This window comes from Colletotrichum paranaense (assembly GCF_030867605.1).
Source record: "Colletotrichum paranaense strain IMI 384185 chromosome Unknown Scaffold_5.1, whole genome shotgun sequence".
Classification (NCBI taxonomy): Eukaryota; Fungi; Ascomycota; class Sordariomycetes; order Glomerellales; family Glomerellaceae; genus Colletotrichum; species Colletotrichum paranaense.
The window spans coordinates 1,732,781-1,752,627 of record NW_026848963.1 but is presented as its reverse complement, the minus strand read 5'-3'; the positions used below and the strand labels follow the sequence as shown (position 1 = coordinate 1,752,627).

The 19,847-nt window shown below is 50.5% G+C and overlaps 9 protein-coding genes across 9 annotated transcripts; 8 read left to right on the top strand and 1 right to left on the bottom strand.

Annotated features, from left to right (window-relative positions):
• Positions 1-488: 488 nt before the first annotated feature.
• On the top strand, positions 489-1,572 carry CPAR01_06954 (uncharacterized protein; the record flags this gene model as incomplete). Its single annotated transcript, XM_060491225.1, has 2 exons — positions 489-786; positions 878-1,572. The coding sequence occupies 2 exons, from the start codon at positions 489-491 to the stop codon at positions 1,570-1,572; spliced, it is 993 nt and encodes a 330-aa protein (XP_060350099.1).
• A 2,031-nt stretch (positions 1,573-3,603) lies between these two features.
• On the top strand, positions 3,604-4,322 carry CPAR01_06953 (uncharacterized protein; the record flags this gene model as incomplete). The annotated part of the gene is made up of 3 exons (XM_060491224.1): positions 3,604-3,654; positions 3,704-4,087; positions 4,161-4,322. The coding sequence occupies 3 exons, from the start codon at positions 3,604-3,606 to the stop codon at positions 4,320-4,322; spliced, it is 597 nt and encodes a 198-aa protein (XP_060350098.1).
• Positions 4,323-5,603: 1,281 nt separating this feature from the next.
• Positions 5,604-6,698, top strand: CPAR01_06952 (major royal jelly protein; the record flags this gene model as incomplete). The annotated part of the gene is made up of 1 exon (XM_060491223.1): positions 5,604-6,698. The coding sequence occupies one exon, from the start codon at positions 5,604-5,606 to the stop codon at positions 6,696-6,698; it is 1,095 nt and encodes a 364-aa protein (XP_060350097.1).
• A 1,604-nt stretch (positions 6,699-8,302) lies between these two features.
• On the top strand, positions 8,303-10,677 carry CPAR01_06951 (Sodium:neurotransmitter symporter family protein; the record flags this gene model as incomplete). The annotated part of the gene is made up of 3 exons (XM_060491222.1): positions 8,303-9,277; positions 9,381-10,169; positions 10,222-10,677. Coding segments are annotated over 3 exons (2,220 nt in total), but the record flags the coding sequence as incomplete, so codon positions are not given.
• A 566-nt stretch (positions 10,678-11,243) lies between these two features.
• On the top strand, positions 11,244-13,256 carry CPAR01_06950 (uncharacterized protein; the record flags this gene model as incomplete). Its single annotated transcript, XM_060491221.1, has 4 exons — positions 11,244-11,700; positions 11,758-12,241; positions 12,293-13,050; positions 13,111-13,256. The coding sequence occupies 4 exons, from the start codon at positions 11,244-11,246 to the stop codon at positions 13,254-13,256; spliced, it is 1,845 nt and encodes a 614-aa protein (XP_060350095.1).
• Positions 13,257-14,771: 1,515 nt separating this feature from the next.
• CPAR01_06949 (HHE domain-containing protein) lies at positions 14,772-15,346 on the top strand (the record flags this gene model as incomplete). The annotated part of the gene is made up of 2 exons (XM_060491220.1): positions 14,772-15,002; positions 15,062-15,346. The coding sequence occupies 2 exons, from the start codon at positions 14,772-14,774 to the stop codon at positions 15,344-15,346; spliced, it is 516 nt and encodes a 171-aa protein (XP_060350094.1).
• A 1,032-nt stretch (positions 15,347-16,378) lies between these two features.
• CPAR01_06948 (uncharacterized protein) lies at positions 16,379-16,987 on the top strand (the record flags this gene model as incomplete). Its single annotated transcript, XM_060491219.1, has 1 exon — positions 16,379-16,987. The coding sequence occupies one exon, from the start codon at positions 16,379-16,381 to the stop codon at positions 16,985-16,987; it is 609 nt and encodes a 202-aa protein (XP_060350093.1).
• Positions 16,988-17,677: 690 nt separating this feature from the next.
• Positions 17,678-18,446, top strand: CPAR01_06947 (glycosyl hydrolase family 61; the record flags this gene model as incomplete). The annotated part of the gene is made up of 2 exons (XM_060491218.1): positions 17,678-18,295; positions 18,360-18,446. The coding sequence occupies 2 exons, from the start codon at positions 17,678-17,680 to the stop codon at positions 18,444-18,446; spliced, it is 705 nt and encodes a 234-aa protein (XP_060350092.1).
• Positions 18,447-18,736: 290 nt separating this feature from the next.
• On the bottom strand, positions 18,737-19,456 carry CPAR01_06946 (uncharacterized protein; the record flags this gene model as incomplete). Its single annotated transcript, XM_060491217.1, has 1 exon — positions 18,737-19,456. One exon carries the CDS (start codon positions 19,454-19,456, stop codon positions 18,737-18,739), a length of 720 nt encoding a protein of 239 aa, XP_060350091.1.
• Between the last annotated feature and the right edge of the window lie 391 nt (positions 19,457-19,847).

The following is a 19,847-nucleotide window of genomic DNA, read 5'->3' as shown; positions in this document are numbered from 1 at the left end:
TTACACTTGCAAGACTCCGAAATTCGGCCTGGACGTTCCGAAGCCCTTGGGCGTTTTTGAAGCCCGACACGCCCCTATATTCCATGTCGCCGATCTGAATATGTCAAGCATTTTTCCGACTACTTTGCTCTTGAGCTGTGATGAACTTCCATTTCTAAGTATCGGGATCCCTGTGATGATTGTGCAGTGTTACCTGCCACCACCTCATGCAGCTAGATAACCTCATTTTCGTTCCGAATGATCTCAATACGAGCCCATTTCCAATCAGATGAGGCTGACAACGCATTACTATTTCCCCGCGGGCCTCACTGCGGTGTGACGTCCGGATCGCTGAATCCTAAAGAACCGGATTCAAAAACCCACATAACCCCGATACCCGGTCAAGGGCATTATTCACGTCTCCATTTCACTCTCTCTTTGTGTCACGAGGAATCGACTATTGCCATTATGTTGCCTTTGTTCTGACAATTCAAACTTCCGAGAAAGACATGGCAGTCACGTCCACACTTTACACTCCCTTGGTGGAAACCCATTTCTACTCCACAGGTGGCTACCTGCTCTCCACTGTGTATACCTTGCAGCCACAAACGACACCCTTCACACCGAGAGATAGTACCTGTTCCATACTACCTCGAGCTATCCGGTGCGTAGAGGCCAAAAGTGAAGATATTACATCGGGCTTCACTTGTTATGGTCTACAATTTGTGGGAGAGACAACGACATCGGTACCAACACAATGCTTTCCGGAGAGTTACATAAACATTTGGAGACCTTTCGACGAGTTCAGTAGGACCTCCTTGAGCCATGCCACACAAACTACTATAAGCAGAAAGTTAGCTTTGAAAGGTGTACATGTACTAACAATTTTCGAATCAAGGTGATATCCCGAGTTTGGCTTACCCAGGTACTGCATGCATTAGCGGGTGGACAACTGCGTGTTCCACGGATGTCACGGAGACAAGTGGAAACACGCATGCACAAACTTGGTGCTGCCCCTCTGGCTGGGGCTGTCTCAGTGCTTCGAATGGTGGCATCCCTCACCGGGAATGTACAAGCCTCCTGAGTACTCCGACTGAAGTGTGGATCAACAACGTTGTAACTACGAGAGAAAGTGAAAGCACCATTACGACATCTTGGACGAAAGTCTCTCTCTCCAACCTGCCCAGAGGGGGCCCAATCATTATCAATCATCCTGTGTTTCCACTTTACGGCAAAGTTCCGCCTCGTCAGCTTGAAGGTGCCAGAGAGACCTCGTTATCTGGAGGGGCAATTGCTGGTATTGTAGTTGGAATCGTGGTTTTACTCATGGCTCTCATTGGTTGTAGCTGGTTTATATGTCTTAAGAAGAGAAAGCAAGAACGGGGAACCCGCCTGCTACAGAGAGACACTGCCGTTGGGAGGGGAGAGCACTCTTTTGTGAGGGAAAACCATGACTCGAAAACGAAGTCACCAAATCATGATCGAGACGCTCAAGAGATGTGTACATTAAGGCCATCTGCGGTAGAGCTCTCGTCCCATAGCCGAGCTGCTGAGGTCGAGGGAGATAGTCGCCCAGTTGAACTGGAATCTTAGGTAAACATTAGTAAAAGGAGCAACGAGAGCAAATTCGAACAAAAAAAGGCTACGTACTACCCCTAAGTCAAGGTCCATTACCGGGCGAGGAAACGTGTTCTGATATTCGACGCAGAATTTAATCCTGTTTTCCGGATTATTTTAGCCCTTATGTGCGTGAAAAGCTCAGCAATTGCAAGTAAATCTTTCCTCCATGATTGTTTGGTAGGGTATACTTGCATACACGTATTTTCTGAGGTAAGTCATCGCAGAGTATCCTATAGATATATCCAGGATCTTCGACCTAGTATCTGCGTCATCCTTCTGATAGACACAGGCCTCGAACGGCTACCCCAAAACATTACATAGTTGGAACGCGACGCTGCAAACTTGTATATGCTTTGATGACCAGTTATGTCAAAGTTGGATTGGAATCACGCCTACAGCATGCATGGAATCGGACAACAGCGTGACCAATGCCTTCCGCAAATCATTGAAAGCTTGTTGACAAAGAAGCCATTTGTTCAAAGTTGAGCAAACATCGCCGGGTTCCCTGTATTAAGACGTGAAGACGAATGCTCGCAGGGGCAGAGCCCGTGACGTAATGTGGAGCTTGAATACAGGATCAGAAGAAGACGCATGCTTCATTTGACAATCTTCATCGCATGTAGCGAGCGGAGCTATGCCTACCTACCTTACCTAGTATTCAACACGCCTACTGTTCAAGAAGCAAAAACAGAGCCACACCGCCCAAGAGTGAATAGCCACGGAAGTGTCACTGATCAGATTTAACACTTGGAGATAGGTTCAGATGGGCATATTAATGAAGTATCTCTTGAGAATTGATGGAAAAAGGGATCGCCTTCGTAACTGTAGATCGGATATTGGAGATTGAACCAGCCATCACAGGCTGCAACTAAAAGTATGTTTGCCAATACTTGAAGTATTTCGGTACAGTTTTCAGCCATCGCATCTTAACCATGCATTTGCTCACTCATGTGATGTAAGAATGTTTCAGCCACAGGACCGCAAACAGCTCCTAAGCTTGGTTCAAGATCCATTAGCAGGCCGTGGATGTTTGCCAGTAAATGCCTTTGAAGCCTGGAATTCCAAGGCGATCATGTCTTCAAGCTGGTGTAACATGACGTTTGTCTCGACTACCTGTAGCTCACGTCACCGTGCTCTTCATTGTAACTGGCAACGTTTGCTACATTGCCAAACCAACAAACAAAACAGTCTGCTTGCTCCTTAACATATTGTGCAGCTTTTGACGAATGATGTGATGACATCCGAAGAGCACGAATAGAATATCTTGACGGCTTCTGTTGGATGGTGGTGTTGGACGCGCAAGTCTGACCATTTGAATCTCCTGGACTTTCCAAATGCTTCTGGAGAGCTGGAGTCATTTTTTTGTACATCTTCGTTCTGATTGCCTGGGACACCTGATAGATGTTCTTGGAAGTATTGGTTGCAAAGAGGCTGCATCATAGCTGCTAAGCGGGCCAGTGAGATCAATCGTTAAGGGGGCACGCATCCTCGGAACATGCAGGAAAGCTTAAGGAGATCAGATTCGTCAACTTCCTTTTCTTTGAGCCAAGAAAAGAAGTGAACAGAGCGGAAACCCTTGAGTTAATGATGCCCATTGCGAGATCAAGTCTTAACAGTGCTCTACGGTCTGCCAATTGTCCATGTCTGTTGGTTTGCTTAATTTTCCGTAGAGTGAGATTACGACACCACCCGTCCATGAAGATCAATTGATTACCTTTCCTATTTTGAGTAGTGTAGTCTCGATGTAGGATTGGATTCATGCAGCAGCTGAAGCTAGTAGGCAATCATGCATGGGCGGTCGCGATTGCGTCCTTCAAAGGAGTCGAGCAATAATACTCGATACGAGTTTTGGTTGCCGAGATGTGAGATACGGCTTCATCTTCATTTTAGGGCTTATAAGTAGCGAGGGCTCTTCCTTCGTACGAGATCTTTTGATATCATCCCAAGGTCCAAACCAGCACATACACGCTTTAACCAAATCTAACCTGCACAGCAACGCCCACCATGCGAGCCAGCCTTCTTCATTTGATGTCATCAGCCACGATGATTGTTGCTGTAAGCTTGAACCCGACCAAGTCTTTTGAAGCAAGAGCTAACTGATCAGGCTGTTATTCCCGCGGATGTGCCCAAGGGCTACGGGCTGTACATTCCCGAATGGGAGTTTCAGACTCCAGAAGGAGAGAACATCACCATCAAGGGTACAATCCAAGAGGTCTATGCTACCCTCGGTAGTCTTAATCCTCAGATGGCCCAGATGAATGGCTTCGACCTTGAAGCAATTTCGAATGTTGCTCGTAGTGACGTGGAGAAGCGCGCCAAATTTCCCAGGGTCGATTGCCAGACCTTGGAGGAGGGTCACACCGACATGTATGAGACGACCATGGAATACCTCAGGAAAGTTCCAGGGAAACCGAAGAACTCTGCTGGCCCGAGAGAATGTGGCCGCGTTAGCTGTGCTTGGAAGAGCGCGACTTGGTGGTGCAATGACGTGGGTTCTCCACCAGACTTATTCCTCAATTCTCCTTCATGAGGGTTGTAGGGTTTTTGCTGACAAAATTCAGGCTCTGGAGGAGAAGGAGCTTAGTTCATTCGGTGAAATTGCCGATGGCGTACAAGTGATCTATCACGAATGCACCGACGTTGATAAACACTACTGGTGGTCCTCTGGTGAAGCTTACACCGACGATGATTGGAGTGTCCAATTTGGGTACGCACCATGCTAGGGCGGTCAACCAGATCAGAGGAACTCTATGAATTTCGTGCACTGCAAAAATGACGCTAGACACTAGAGATCGTACTTTCTTCGCTCAGTTACCTTGGCATGCCAGCTTATGGTTTTCTGCCATGAGGAAAGTCGATATCATAGTGGGAGAATACCTTGAGTAAGGGAAAGAGGGGGAGAGCTGTCAATACTCACATTTCCTATTCGACCTATCATTTTTTGCTTGCCTGCGATCACAAATTTACAGTCCTTACTTTCAGTAAACTTAAAACTCTATTGCAACTACCGAATGCATTGGCAACTTGAAGCGACCATAACTTCCGTCTATAATACGGAACACGAATTGAAGTCTAGAAATCTGAGCAAAGCAGGGTCACATTTGAATTGTGCATAGTGACATGAGTTACACACTTCCACTGTTGAAGAAGCCGATATCTCTGGCGAAGTTTCCGGCATCCATTTCTCTACTTTAGAGGCTTAGACTACCTAGGTGTTTCAACCGAGTACAATGATCCCTCTTTTCTATTCACACTCATGTTGTTGGGAAATCATGACCTAAAGCTGACCGAGACCTCTCCGTCTTCTCTTACTTAAACAGACCAATAAGCGCACGCTAATAGTCGCATATCCTTGCCTTTGGATGATGTTGACGGCTCCTCCGGAAAGAATGAGCAAAGCATGGATGGAATCGCGCCGTGAAAGGAAGGCTACGACAGCGCAATCTCCTGTGGCATGTGCGCAGCTTGATTCCTGCTCTCGGCCGAATGCCTCGGCTGTTAACCCCTCTCATCTCGAAACTGCCATTTACAGAAGAAAGACGAGCTGGCCTTACAATACTATGTCGTACCGAAACTTCATGATTTGGTTAGCTCTGCTGATCCCCTTATTCATGCGCTCGGTAACCGTACGGCTAGAGGCCCGAGTGGCTCCGCACCGTGAACGTGGGGCTCATCCGAGCATCGCGGGCTGCTCCGCGTCGCCTCATGTTATGGCTACAATTAATATCTTGACTGATCCAGACCACAGATTTTGCCCTAACCTATCTGTACGCGAAAGGCTTGATTGATAATCAGCCCAATAATAGCTCAGTGCGTTGAACACTAACGACAGGCTGGAAAAAGGGGATGGGGCTGAAGATACACCCGACGCGTCATCTACGAGTACAATAGCTTATTACACCATTGCGTATATAAGCTTGTCTTGGACACCATGGAACTCTACCTAGCCAGATTTTCTGGGATATTCCAACACTCCTTTCTTTCCTATACTCAAAAGATTCGCCATGAGGGGTCGTTCTCTTACTCTCGCCACTTTGGCGTTAACAGCGCAGCTCGTTTCAGCTCTTGCACCCGGTCTTGAAATCGCCCTTACCTTGGACCGCGCAACTCAAGGCATCAGTATCTCGACTGATGGACGAAAATTCTTGACGCAGAGATATTCTACGACCGATGCACCTCAAGCTGTGGAGCTTCTTAGCAACGGCACGACTGTTCTGTACCCCGACTCAACGTGGAACTCCTGGACCTCAAACTCCACCCTGGACCCCAAGAAGGCCTTTGTCAGCATTGATGGTGCTCGCATCGGCCCCGATGGACGATTCTGGATCGTCGACGGCGGTACCACTGATAGTGATCGCAATCTTATCAATGGATCTAGCAAGCTCGTTGGCATCAACCTCGAGAGCAATCTCGTCGACAAGGCATACTATCTCGATAACCTTACAGAGACCGGTAGTGTCATCGACGATGTCCGTTTCAATGGAAACTACGCCTATCTCAGCGATACACTTGGCGCATTGGTGGTGATGGATCTTACCACTGGTCAAGGTCAGCGTGTACTCGTGGGTCACAGCTCGGCTCTGGCCTGGTTCCCCATGGCCTACAACGGTAGTCTTGTGCCGGGGTACCAGGGCGGAACCAGCACTCTTTCCGTTGGCCTTGATCAGATTGAGGTGTCCCCTGATGGTGTCTATCTGTACTATCAGCCTTGCAACGGTGGCATGTACCGCGTTAAGACCGAATACGTCAACGGAGCCTTGACGAACAGCACTCTTGCTGCAAACCTCGGAGACTACGTTGAGCCATTCGCCCTGACCCCTTCCACTGGGGGCACCACTATTGACGGAGACGGAAACATTTACGTTAGCGACACCAACCTCCTCGCTATCTGGAAAGTCAAGCCGGACGGAACTTCGTCCATCCTTGTTCAGGATGATGCCTTGGTCTGGACCGATCTGATGTGGGTGGATGCGAACAAGACCCTTTGGCTTCCTGCCTCGCAGATGCGGCCCGGGGCGAACGGACTAATGGCCGATGGTCCTCACAACATTTTGACCTTTCCCATCGAGGCGGGTCCGTCTTTGATTGACCATGCCTAAAGCCACGCTCACAGCACCATACCACTCGTACAGCTTCTGTAAAAATCTACTCTCTATAGACCCTGTGTATACATTAACTCTGATGACTCTTTGGGTTCGAACCCAAGACAGTCGAAAATTTCCTGCTTATATCATGACTCTATATCTTAGAGTTCCTCTCCCTCTTCGCTAAGACGATACCTTGCCTCCTTAGGTCCAAAAAGCATCTTCTTTCATGTGTCTGAATGACACGGCTCTCACCACGCAATTGGTTTTGCGTTCAAAACTTGCAAACTCCACTTTTGCACTATCTTGATCAAGAGAATTCGTGAATCCTCGTCTACTTATCAAGTGGGCTGGTGGTCTGACGTCGTACAGCCAGCAAATCCTGACTTGCTTGGCAAATGCCAAGTCGGAGAAATTCCGACTAGCAACATGAAAGTCGAGGTCCACTACAAGACGAAGGGTCCCATCATCCTATTTACTCCAAAGCCTGATTATCCAGTCCTTCAATGTGATTTACCCAACGTTGAGAGACCGCGAATTTCAGCATGAGAAATTTGTGGTGGGGTCTTGCATAAATGCACTGAAGCTTAGACTGACGCACTGCGGCGATGCCTGCTTGACAGGTTGACACAAGCGTGAAGAACTCTGGAGCCACCTCGAGTGGAACTAGTTTCCACTTCCTCCCTCATTCTATCCCCTGGACCTGTAATATTGGAGGCTTCTCGCTCTGGATCAAGAGATCCAAGCCATTCACGGCTTTGAGCCTTAAGTACCTCAGACTCACTTTAAAACTTGGTAGGCGGAATGGTAGGGTTCAACAATGCCTTGCGCCATGCGATCCATCAAACTTGGAGCTCACTCCGAGAAGTCTTCAATGAGGTGGGCAGCTGAACGGTAGCATTCAACGTTGAAGATATCAGTGTGTGGGTGATGTCTCTTTTCCCGAATCACATCTTCTCCAGACCTCTCTTTTGCCCCTCGTTCGTCCATCACCCCACGTCAAGGTCTCACAATAATACGGTCAGCCGAACGACAAACAAACAGCATGTTTTCCCTTGCGAATCTGTATGTCAGACCGGGACGCCGCATAGTGGGGCGCTCGCGTCATCCCGCTCCGGTGATTCGACCGAACGACGCCCTTGGCTCCGTTCTCGGTCTTGGCCGGACGGATACCGGGGCCTCTCGCGCCCTCTAGGGCCTTGTCGCCAAGTACGCCGAGCCTTGGGAGACCGGGATAGTCTCGCGTCTCCGCCCCCAGCTCCCACCCGCGATGCCACGACAAACGGCTGATGGAGGATTCGCTAAATCTCTTGTCCTATGTAGTTCCAAGACCTTATATCCATTCTCCACTTACCACAGCGCGTCGCGCTTATGAGTGGTCTTTCGTGAACCCCACGAAGCGTGGACTGAAAAGCAAGATTGCGTGCTTGGGATGAACGCCTCCTGGCGGCGGGCGAAAAGTGGAAAGTTCTGCAGTCCAGCCGGGTCGCGTTCAATATTTCTCGAACTCAATAAGTAGACGAGCATCGACGAGCGGTCTGGTACGTACCAAGGCACTGTGAAAGCTTTCTTCCTCTCCTGTCCTTTTCCTCTCCACCTCGGACTATCTTACTCAAGGCGATCTCTTGTCCCTCAGGGTTTCATCATCCAAAGCCAGTCGCATCTCATACTTTGTTTTGCACTCACATGTTGACGACCAAAATTGCAACCTTGATATCGCCCTCTCGCCGAACGAAATCCGGCCTCTTCTGTCGGACCGGACCGGACCTGCGTCTTTCTCGGGCCGCAAGCATCAACACGTGGTGATGGACGTGCTCAAGAAAATCGGGGGCTGGTTTGCTCCTCCGCCGAACAAAGCAGAAGACGGCCGTGATGCGTGGCCTTCAAGGGCCTCCTTTCTTCTAGCATCCATGGGTGGCTGTGCCGGAATGGGCAACCTCCTTCGGTACCCATCCCAGGTGTACAACAACCATGGCTTGCAGTGGTACATCCCATATCTGATGGCCGTTTTCATCGTTGCTATCCCAGTTCTCGTACTCGAGATTGCCATTGGACAGGCCTACCGTGGTGGTAGTGTTGTGGCCTACGCGAATGTCAACCAGAGACTGAAGGGGTTGGGACTATCGTTGATCTACGTTGGCTTTGTTGTCACGCCATACTTCGTCGTCAACTTGGCGTGGATTATGAGCTATTTCCGACATTCCTTCACCAGCCCATTACCATGGACCAACGAGCCCGATTACTTCTTCAACCGAAAGGTCGTTGCCAACGTTGACCCAATCGAGGGCAATCTAACGGCAGATGGCAGCAGCGTTTTGAACTACACCGAGTATCCCGGTACCGCTCTATTGGGGGAGACGACCGGATGGGCGGCCTTCACCTTCTTCCTCATGTATATCTCCATTTTCCGCGGCGTCGGGCTCACTGGCCGCGTCGTGTACTTTACGATGGGCCTGCCTATTGTTGTCACCATTGTGCTGATTGGTAGGTCCGTATCGCTTGAGAATGCGGGTGAAGGTGTGAAGCTCTACTTCGCGACATGGAGAGGCGACCAACTCGCAAGAGGTCAGGTCTGGCAGACAGCTTGTGGTCAGGTACGAACGCCCTTATCTACCCGCTTTATGTTGAACTTCGAGACTCTTCGCAGGGTACTCATTGAAGATGCGATTCACAGACGATGAACTGACTATTATCTAGGTCTTCTTTAGCACTGGAGTGGGTTTCGGTTATTTTACGTCATATGCCTCATATAACCGACAGTATTCCAACGCAGTCATGGATTCAATCTTGATCGTCTGCAGCAATGTACTGTTTGAAAATATCGCCGCATTTGCCGTCTTCGGCGTCGTCGGATACCTCGGCATGCGACCCGACCCAGAGAACCCCATCGGAGGCTTCAGCGTTGGCTTCCTCACTTTACCTCAGGCAGTGGCCGAAATGCCCGGTGCCAATTTCTGGGCTGTAGCATTGTTTTTCACACTCATGGTCCTCGGCTACAGCTCAGCATTCGCCATGTTGGACGCCATCGTCACCCTGGTGATGGATACGGGAATCAAGGCCAGCAGGCCTATAGTTGTCACGACTCTTACGATCATGTCCTTCCTTCTGTGCCTTCCATACTGCACGGAGTTCGGCTACTACCTCCTGACTGGCATTGACCGGTGGACGAACGATGTTGCATTAGTCTTCGTTGTCTTTGCCGAATGCATTTCATCAACAAGTGTTTATCGTTGCAAAGATGTCATTGGACAAGTCGGCAAGCCAGCTTTTGTCATCTACAACACATGCTACATCCTAGCTATGATTCTGGGAGTGGCCATCGCCCACGCTGTGCACCCAGGAGCTGGAGCTGGTGTTGGGTTCGGTATCTTCATCGGCGGAAGTATCGCCTCAAGTATCATTGGCAAAATCCCAGACTCCATCCCGCCGAGGTTCTGGGGAAAGAACGCTTTCATCAGCAAGTTCTGGTATTTAGCCTTCTACTCTGTAAGTGTTCGTCTTCCGTTACAAAGAGAATCAGTCTAACATTGTTGGTCAGGGAAACCAACTTCGGAGGGATCTCAACGTAGTCATCGGCAGCGGAAAGAACTGGAATATTCCGACATTCTGGCCCGTGTTACTTCGCTACATCTCAGGGCCGATCTTGGCTATCGTCTATGGCTTTTCATACCCATCATTTTATGAACTCCGCTACGATCCATTGCATATCCTAGGCTTTGCTGTCGGCCACGTCGCTTTGATCTTGATTTTGGCCGGCTTCATAGTGCCGCGCTGGTTCAACGTCTTCATCCCAGTGCATCGTCGGAATGAAGGCAAGATGGCTTACGCTCCAAACGTCACCATCGGTGCAGACGAGGCTCAAGCTATCGCTGCTGGGATAATGGAGCAAGGAAACTCGCAGGCTCACTCGCATTCGGACGAGGGTGTTGGCAGAAAGGAGTCGCCTACCAATGACGGCCTCATTACAAAGGAGGAAAAGAAGACCGCCTTATAGAGCAGCTATGTGCCTGAAAGAGTATACAATAAAGCGAAATGGCGATTGAATTCACGAAGGACGATAAATTACGTTGGATTCCAATTAACATGATACAGAATAATGTATCTCATCACCTTTCTCAGTATTCACTTGGCAGTCGTTGAATCCATTTCCGCTGGGTCCATAAGACATTCCGCTCACCGTCCTAGGTGAATGTTTCGACTAGTGTACGTAGAAGATCAAAGGCCAGTTCACCAAACCAGCTCGAAAGTCAGTGCAATTGAGTCAGGACTCTTGATTCAAAATTCTTTGAACAATTGTCGATCGGCGCTCGGGGCATGTCGAAACATCTGAAAAGCCGGACAAGCCGAGGCTTGTTGCATTCTATGCGGAGGGGACACGGTTCGCCGGTGCGGGGAGGACGGCTAATGGACTCCAGCTAGAACCTTGAGAATATCATGATTGAGGTACATATGGATCATCTACAACTAGAGCAACTCCATACAACTCGTTGATTCTTCGGAAACTAGCCAAAAAAAAAAAGTTCCTTGCCTTATTCCTTCGCAAGTCAACCAAATTTGATCATGCCTCTCAGGACCAATCTCCCAGGTCATCTCGCATCGCGCGCAAATGACACCGCGCGCATAGCATCGGCGTCCGGATCTGCAGCAGATAGGCGCCATGGACTTGCTGAGCTCGCTCGGATTGAAGACATCCAGTACATTGTCGGCGACTGGATGTCAGAGTACAACATGACATCAAGGGGTGTCGCGAAGGCGACTGATCCTTCAAACTCGTCTGAATTTGAACCTTCATTTCTCGAAGCGGTCGAGCCTGCGCTGCAATACTTGGATTCCAGGCGGATCAAACTTGCTGTCAACGCTGGGGCAAGCGATACGAAGAAGCTGCATGATGTTCTAGTTCACATGATTAGCGAGAAGGGCTTGAAGCTTAAAGTCGCCTGGATTGAGGGCGACGAGGTGATTGATGTTGTTAAAAAGGGGCTGAAGTCTGGAGAAGGATTTAAGAATCTGACAACGGGTACTTCACGACCCAGCTAATCCCATGGCTTATGGTGCTAGATGCTGACAAGTCTAGGCGAGAATATCAAGGACTGGCCTTACGAACCCATCTACGCTCAGGCATATCTGGGCTGCTGGGGAATAGTTGAAGCATTCAAGCAAGGGGCTCATATCGTGTTGTGCGGCCGTGTAGCTGATGCTTCGCCAACCGTTGCATGCGCAGCATACCATCATGGGTGGAAGCGTGATGACTACTCGCAGCTGGCGCACGCACTCGTTGCAGGTCACTTCATCGAATGCACGACTTACGTGACGGGCGGAAACTTTTCTGGGTTCAAGAGCTTGCCTGGTACTTCTGTCGAGATTGGATTTCCGATTGCCAAAGTCGAGGAAACTGGCGAGTTTACCGTCTACAAGCAAGCTCGAAGGGGAGGTACGGTGACTCTGGAAACGTGCAAAGCTCAGCTTCTCTACGAGATCCAAGGGCCATATTACTACAACTCAGATGTCGCGGCCATCCTAGACAACATCAAGATGACACAGGTGGGACAGGATCAAGTGTATGTCGCCATCACAATACCCATTGAAAACTCCCACTGACATCGCTACAGTCGAGTTTTCAACGTCGGCAGTATGAAGCCTCCTCCGACTACAAAGGTTGGTATTACAGCCAAAGGCGGATATCAAGCCGAAGCCCATTACTTTCTTTGCGGCCTCGACATCAATGAGAAGGCGGCATTGTTTGAGCGTCAGCTTCGCCACGTTCTTGACGTGAAGTCCTTCTCTTGCCTCAAATTCAGCACCAACGGCTCTTGTCCAGAGAACCCCACAAACCAAGATGCAGCAACTGTCGATCTCCGCATCTTTGCACAAGCGCGCGACCAAGCAGCGTTGTCGCCCTTGAAATTCCTGAAACCAATTGTGGATAACATCATGCAAAGCTACCCCGGTGCAACATTCCACCTAGACACGCGACAAGCAATCCCAAAGGAGTACCATGAGTACTGGGTTAGCATTCTCCCGCAGAGCGCAGCAAAGCACGTGTGCCATTTACCGTGGAAGAGTCAAAAGGTCGACATTGAGTCCCCGCGGGACACAGTGGACTTTTTGTACGACCAACCGACGTACGAGACCAAAAGCCCGACTGATGTGGCGACCTTGGGGCCAACTACAAGGTCACCGCTTGGGTATGTCGTACATGCGCGGTCGGGTGACAAGGGGTCCGACAGCAACGTTGGATTCTTTGTGCGGAATGCCGACGAGTGGGATTGGTTAAGGTCGATATTGACGGTCAGGAAGATTCGTGATTTGCTAGGAGAGGATGACAAGGGTAAACCGGTTTTCCGTTTCGAGCTCCCACATCTCCATGGTGAGTTATTCTGTCCTTTGTAAAGGTCGATGGTGTCGTGTTTAACTGACTTAGAGATAGCTGTGCACTTCCTATTGAAGGATCACCTGGATAGGGGCGTCTCTGCTAGCTCGTCTTACGATTTCCTTAGCAAGAACTTGGCAGAGTATCTACGATGCAAGCATGTCGACATCCCGGACAGGTTCTTGGCTCGTGGCAGAATCTGAAGGGCGAAATGGAGATATCCTTGTGAGGCAAAGACGCCGGAAGAGGTACACATAGATACTTTTGCGATCCAAGATGGGTTACACCGAGGATCTGCGGCGTCAGCGGTGAAATTACGGGCTAACCTTTGACCGTAGTATGACGAGCCTCACGATGATGTGGCTGGGTGACGACTCGGTACACCACAGAAGGAAGAGTTGTGGTAAAGCGAATCATGCAATGGGAGAAAAGAGCCGAGTTCTTTGGTTCTTCGTGGCTTATTACCCCGCCAAAAGCCTGACGACATGGCGTTGGCTGCCGCTTATCTTTTTCGCCGTTTGATGGCTGGGGTCGAGTTAGCTTGCAAAGCTTCTTGTCTCAGGCATATTCACCGGTACACCGAACCCGGCCCTTTAGATCAAACGAGACTTTGATTGTCCCTTCTGGAAGTCAGAGAGTTTTGCGCAGGAACACAATAAGAGTCACGTTCTTTGGATGTTGGTTGGTTTAGATAACGAACGTCGGCGGCGCAACACTGTCTTCCCTGTCGTGGCAAAGGCGACGTACGCGCCATGGTAATAAAGTTGCCATAATACCGGTTTTACCTTGATCCGTTTGTTCATCATGTTTTAGTGCTAGGTATTGACCAACGGAACATTGAACATACATAGTAGGTTGAAAGCCCACGTGGCACAGTCTGACGGTCGACACAGCTGGCCAGATCCCAAACCCTAGCATTCGGAAACGGCTTGGGGTGACGCGATGATGATAGAGTGGCGGACCAGAAAAAACAGGGCTGAGGCCCAAGGGCACACTCTTTCCCATGATTGCCAAACAAATCACCGTCCGGGATCGCAACCGGATGCGTGGTCCACCATGCCGGAATAGGCAGTTCTTGATGCCGGTCAGTCATCCTTAGGGGGCCTTTGGGGGCGGAATCCCCAACCCAACCCAACCGCCGGACCACTCACTCCATGAATTCACGTCTCCGGAGCGGCTGCTCCACTTCGCGCCGGGAGCTCGGGGGGTCTAAAAGATGTCCCACTGATCTCCTTTGCTTCTCGGGATGCTGCAGCCTGTAAGCCTGCAAAGCCACCGCGGATACCAAGGTACTTTGACAGGACCCCTCCCTTGCTGTGCCACTGTTCCTGGAGTGAGTGAGAGTGAGCAAGGGAAAGAGTGATAGCTTATCGGAGACTACTTGACAAGCTTGGGCAGACATGGCGGTGTCTGTCAGGTATCACAATAGGATCAGCCCCTGGTGAGACGCCACAGCCATGAGTCTCCGAAACGTCATTTGTGGGTTTGCTTACTTACTTTAGGCATGGGATTCCCGCTCTGTGGTCAGATTGATGATCTTATTCAAAACCATCTCCACCAAAGTTCGCGGGGAAACTCACCTTTTTCCGGTTGCCGCCCACCAGCACCTCAAACTCAACAAGTATCACCGTTCTATTTCGCCAGCTTCTCTTTCATGCTTCGAAGTAATAGGCCTAAGCACTATTCACCTCAATATCCAACCACGAAATATCAACATCATGACGAGACTCAGCGACGCGATCAAGGATGACCATCGGAAGATCGAGCAGGCATATCGATATATCCTCACATCAACCACTCTAGAAGACAAAGTCCGATGGAGGAATGAGCTCAGCCTCGAACTGGCAAGGCATTGCATCAGCGAGGAACAAGTCCTCCTTCCAATCCTCACAGATCGACTGGCCGATGGCGAGTCTCGTAGCGCCAGGAATCACACGGACCGCGAAAGCGTAAGTTTAGCGTTGTCGCCCACCCATAGTCACATCGGCAAATTGACCGGTCGCTTTAGTTGAAGGAAAAGATTTGCCGCCTCCAAGCGATTCCAGTCGACGATGACAGCTTCGAAACCGAGTTAAAGGCTCTCTGGGTAGACCTGGCAGCCCACGTCCGCGATACCGACAACCAGGACGTGGCCCGGTTGGAAGAGTGCCTCACCATGACCGAGTCTGAGGAGCTTGCGAGGCAATTTCGGCTCACGATGTCCTTGGCTCCGACGCGGAGTAACCCCTCGCCTGATCGCGGTCCGCCGTCTCAGCAGATCACAGACTTCCTCGCCACCAAAACTGGGCCTTGAATGCGCATGGCCCGATTTTGCGGGGTTGGTGAGGAGGGAATTCTGGGGAAGCATGGGTGAGACGTCCGATGATATACGGCATTATGACGGAGCAAGACCCCAGTGGTCACAGTAAATATTAATCATTATGGGTTTCTCTCAGTATGCTGGTTGCACCCAAGATAACGGCCTGGATTTCAATACTCCGACCACATCTCTTTTCTGACCTCGCATGTATTGTAACAAGACACATGATAAGCCTGGAGCCGACCGACCCGGAGCCGAGCAACTCCGGGTGGGCCCGATCGGTGTCGACCACGGCGAGTTTGCCCCGGTATCTCTTTGTCACTTTCACGTCATAAGACCACGGCTTGCAGCACTTCCAGCACACCAGGATCACATCCATCTGTCTTCCAAATTTTCGCAGTTCGTCTTTTCCTACGTAATCTTGTTGCGCAGGTACCCTCAGCTTGCGGAGCCAGTGAAGGTAATAGTGACTGCGGCATCGGAAACCGCCGGAGTCAACTCCGTCAGAAACCAAAACTGCTGATGCATGACGTGTGCCATAACTCTCTTCGTTCATACTTGGTCGTTCAATCATGCTTTGGAAATGCGCGCCAAAGCCAAACCTCCATTTGCTTGTAGCCCAAAGCTACCAAAAACCTGATTTAGCTCACAGTTCCAGACAGTGGACGCATGTAAGTTCATTACATGTGAGAGCATTTGCTCCACTTTACCATCACAAGGTGGTTTGAACCTTAGTCAAAGATGCACTTTCTTAGAACCTGATTAGAAACACTGTTACCCATCCGGCCGAGAGCTTACATCAGAATTTCCCAATATGCAGTCCTGAGAGGCGAAGTCCCTATTCCCCACAAGACTTTCTGTGGTCGGCAAGATAAGCGGAGGTCTAGTGCCCTTGGCCTCTGAGTTGTCGATTTCCGTCATCTTATTTAAGCTGGCTCCCCATGATACGGCCATGAAAGCCTATGGAGCTCTCATCTACGAACTTCTGAAGCCCCCGAGATTGCGACTCATCAGTCAACATTCAAGATGTCGTACAAAGATTACGATGTACGGGACCAATACTCAACCCGCCGGCGGCACCACTCACCAGTCTACTCCGACTTGAGCGTCGGAAGTCCAGGGTACAGCCCGACAAGGGATGCCGGCGCTGCCCACGTCGCACGCCAGCACTACGAGCCTCCTGATCGCAGAGGCCGCGTCGAAGTCTACGAAGAAGATAGATACAAACCAAGAATTAGAGACTATCACTACGAAGAGAGGCGTCCACGATCGCGACCAAGATCCGAGGTCCACGACTCCGACCGCAGCCATCGTAGCCACAGGGATGGGCACCATTGCCACCACAGCCACACACACAGCAGAAGCAAACGGAGGCATTCCGCCTCCGGGCCCAATTGGGGTCAGGCCGCTGTTGCAGCTGCTAGTGCCGGTATCATTGAGGCGGGTCTGGCGCGGCATGACAGGGACCGAACGGCAAGAGTCATGACGGCGGCGGCGGGAGCCGGGGCGATTGACGCCGTCGCTGGGAAGCATGGAGAGAAGCCGTCTAGGACTTTGGAGAATGTTGTCGGAAGCACTGTTGGCGGCTTGGTAGTTGATCGTGTGGCTCATGGATCGGGACGCCGGCATTGTTGAGTTCACGGCGAGGGGCGCCCGGGTTCGGCGAGACGCAGCGCTTGCGTCGAGCCATGGAATTTCTTTAGCAAACACTCACGTAAAACCAGAGATATGCAACACTTGTTCAAGTTTTCCCAGATCGTATCGAGTTAACCAGTTCATCTACGGCAACTGTTCTTGACCCTAGTCTTCGGAAACAGTCCCGAATTCCCAGCTCACGATCTCCGGAGTCCGCAACTGGCCGCCACCCGATCCATGTCGGTCAGACCAACAAGAGGTCCTCCCATCTGATTCCTGCCGGTGGGTGTCGGTGTCATTGGCTAGGGCACCACTTACTTGAGACTAAGGGCGGCTCGATACAACACTATCGCCAAGCGATTCGCGGAGGATAAATGAGCTTAATCTAAATGCCGGATGAACTGGCCCCGCCAAGCTAGCATTGGCACCTTTATTCCATTATCAGTCTCACTTAGCGATGCAATCCGTTCTTGCCACCACCTCATGACCTTCCGCTCGTGGGATGCCGGAAGGGGTCGCCCCGTGCTCGCCGTCCTGGAACATCATCGCGGTTGAGGGAGTCGTAAAGTCCGTTATGGACCATGTTCACGGCAGATTCGGTATAAAATGATGATTGACCTCCCTTTCTCATGACCTGCGCCGTGCGCATTTGGATACTTGATGCTAAAGGGAAGGCAATAACTTTACAAGATGAAGCTTCTCGGTCTCCTCGCTGCTGCCGGCCTCTGCCAGGCCCACACCATCTTCGTCTCCCTCGAGGCCGATGGCGTCAACAGCGGCGTTTCTCAAGGCATCCGTACCCCGGAGTACGACGGTCCTCAGACCGACGTCACGTCCCAGTATATCGCCTGCAACGGTGATCCGAACCCGACAAAGTCAACTGACAAAGTCATCACTGTGACAGCCGGGTCAACAGTGACAGCCGTCTGGCGCCACACCCTGACCAGCGGGCCCGAGGACGTCATGGACGCCAGCCACAAGGGACCAACTCTTGCCTACATGAAGAAGGTCACCGACGCCAAGACCGATCCCGGTACTGGCGCGGGATGGTTCAAGATCCAGGAGGACGGGCTGAGCAGTGGTGTCTGGGGAACGGAGCGCGTCATTGGTAATGCTGGGAAGCAGGCTATTACTATTCCCAAGTGTATTGCCAACGGACAGTACCTTCTCAGAGCTGAGATGATTGCCTTGCACGGCGCCAGCTCCTACCCGGGTGCACAACTGTACATGGAGTGTGCTCAGATTAATGTCGTTGGCGGGACCGCGGCCAAGAGCCCGTCGACTGTCAGCTTCCCTGGTGCTTACAAGGTCTGTTGTTGAATCATTACCATCAAGCCACATGAGATGCACTGTTTACTGACTATCGTCTCAGGGATCCGATCCCGGCATCACAATCAACATCTACTACCCCGTCGTCACGAACTATACGATTCCAGGACCCGCGAAGTTCGCTTGCTAAATCTTAACATGTGCTTTCAGCGGTTTTGATGCATCAGTATCATCAGTCATCAGTATCATTAGTGGCACGGATGAACTCTTTGATGGTTGGAGACGGAGATTAACTTCATGTACATATTACCTGAGGAATCAAACTTGCACACACTGTGAAATTTCGATAGCTCTCCCAGACCTATGTTCCATTGCTTCAGAGCCTCTTGTATCATAGCTGGGTAATCGGCGCCAAAGCCTTCCGTTTATGGAATTCCGTAATGAAGAGCTTTCAGTCGAACTAAGAATCTTTCTCCTCCCCTAACACCATGCATAATGCTCATTGTCAATCAAAATCGGAGCGTCCTCTGCTCCCAAATCCTCGCCATCCTCGAACCATAGTAGACTAGTAATGCTATGACTCTGCCTCTCAACGTAAACAGCATCTAGGTCGCTTTGGTCCAAAAGGCTCTTTACCATGGGAGATGGATCCCATAGTTGTACCTGGTCTAGCCTCCAATCTGCCGCCTCTGCTTGAGCAGCCTGCATCACAGCCTTCAACGCAGCAGCTTGCTCTGCATAATCTTTCATCGATATCGTGATGTTTGCTTCGCGTGGCTTGTTCGCAGTCTCATCCCCTTCTACCACAAGGCGTAGAATATAAAGAACATTCTTATCATCTGCACCCTCAATGCTATGGGGGTCTGGGTGCCTGTAGTAACGACGAACCCAAGTAGCCCAGACCTGTTTCCCAGCCACTCCAGTGATTACTCCCTTTATCACTGCCTTTTTACTAAAGATCTGCTTGGTAGCAAAGTCTTCTTTGCGAATGTGCCATAACATATGATTCAAGTCTGGTAGAATAACCACCCGCTTGCGTGACAGACTCGGTGTGGCCATGTCATTTTGTATCATGGCCTTGTCCCTGAGGCATAGGCTCTCCAGATCCGATTCGAAGATTGGCCGTGAAGTCGCAGGTTTCTCCATCTTTGCAGGCGGCAACACCAGGTGCCTGTTGATTGGGTTTGGTGTCCATCCCATCTTGGTATAAAACCCTTTCCTATGTCTGAGTTAAGGACGCTTCCGATGATCCTTCCGTTCTCGGACTGCCAACCGCGCAGTACCGTCGCTAACTCCTTCATATGACGAGCTGCGAAGCCGCGGCCGCGAAACTTTTCTGGACAGAAGACGCTGGCGACCCCATGAACGATTCTCTCCGTCATGTTCCCCATGCTATCGCTCACGAGACAGCGTTTGCGAAAAGTTTCACATGAGCAGAAGATATTCCGCTCATTTGGCGGCGAAGTTTTGTCAACGAGAACCCAGGTCGCCATGCCTCCGTCTTTTGCAAGTGGGACTGTGGTGAGGTACGCGGACTCGAGCATGTACAAGGGCTTAGTCAAACAATCTTTCCATTCATCAGCCGTAATTG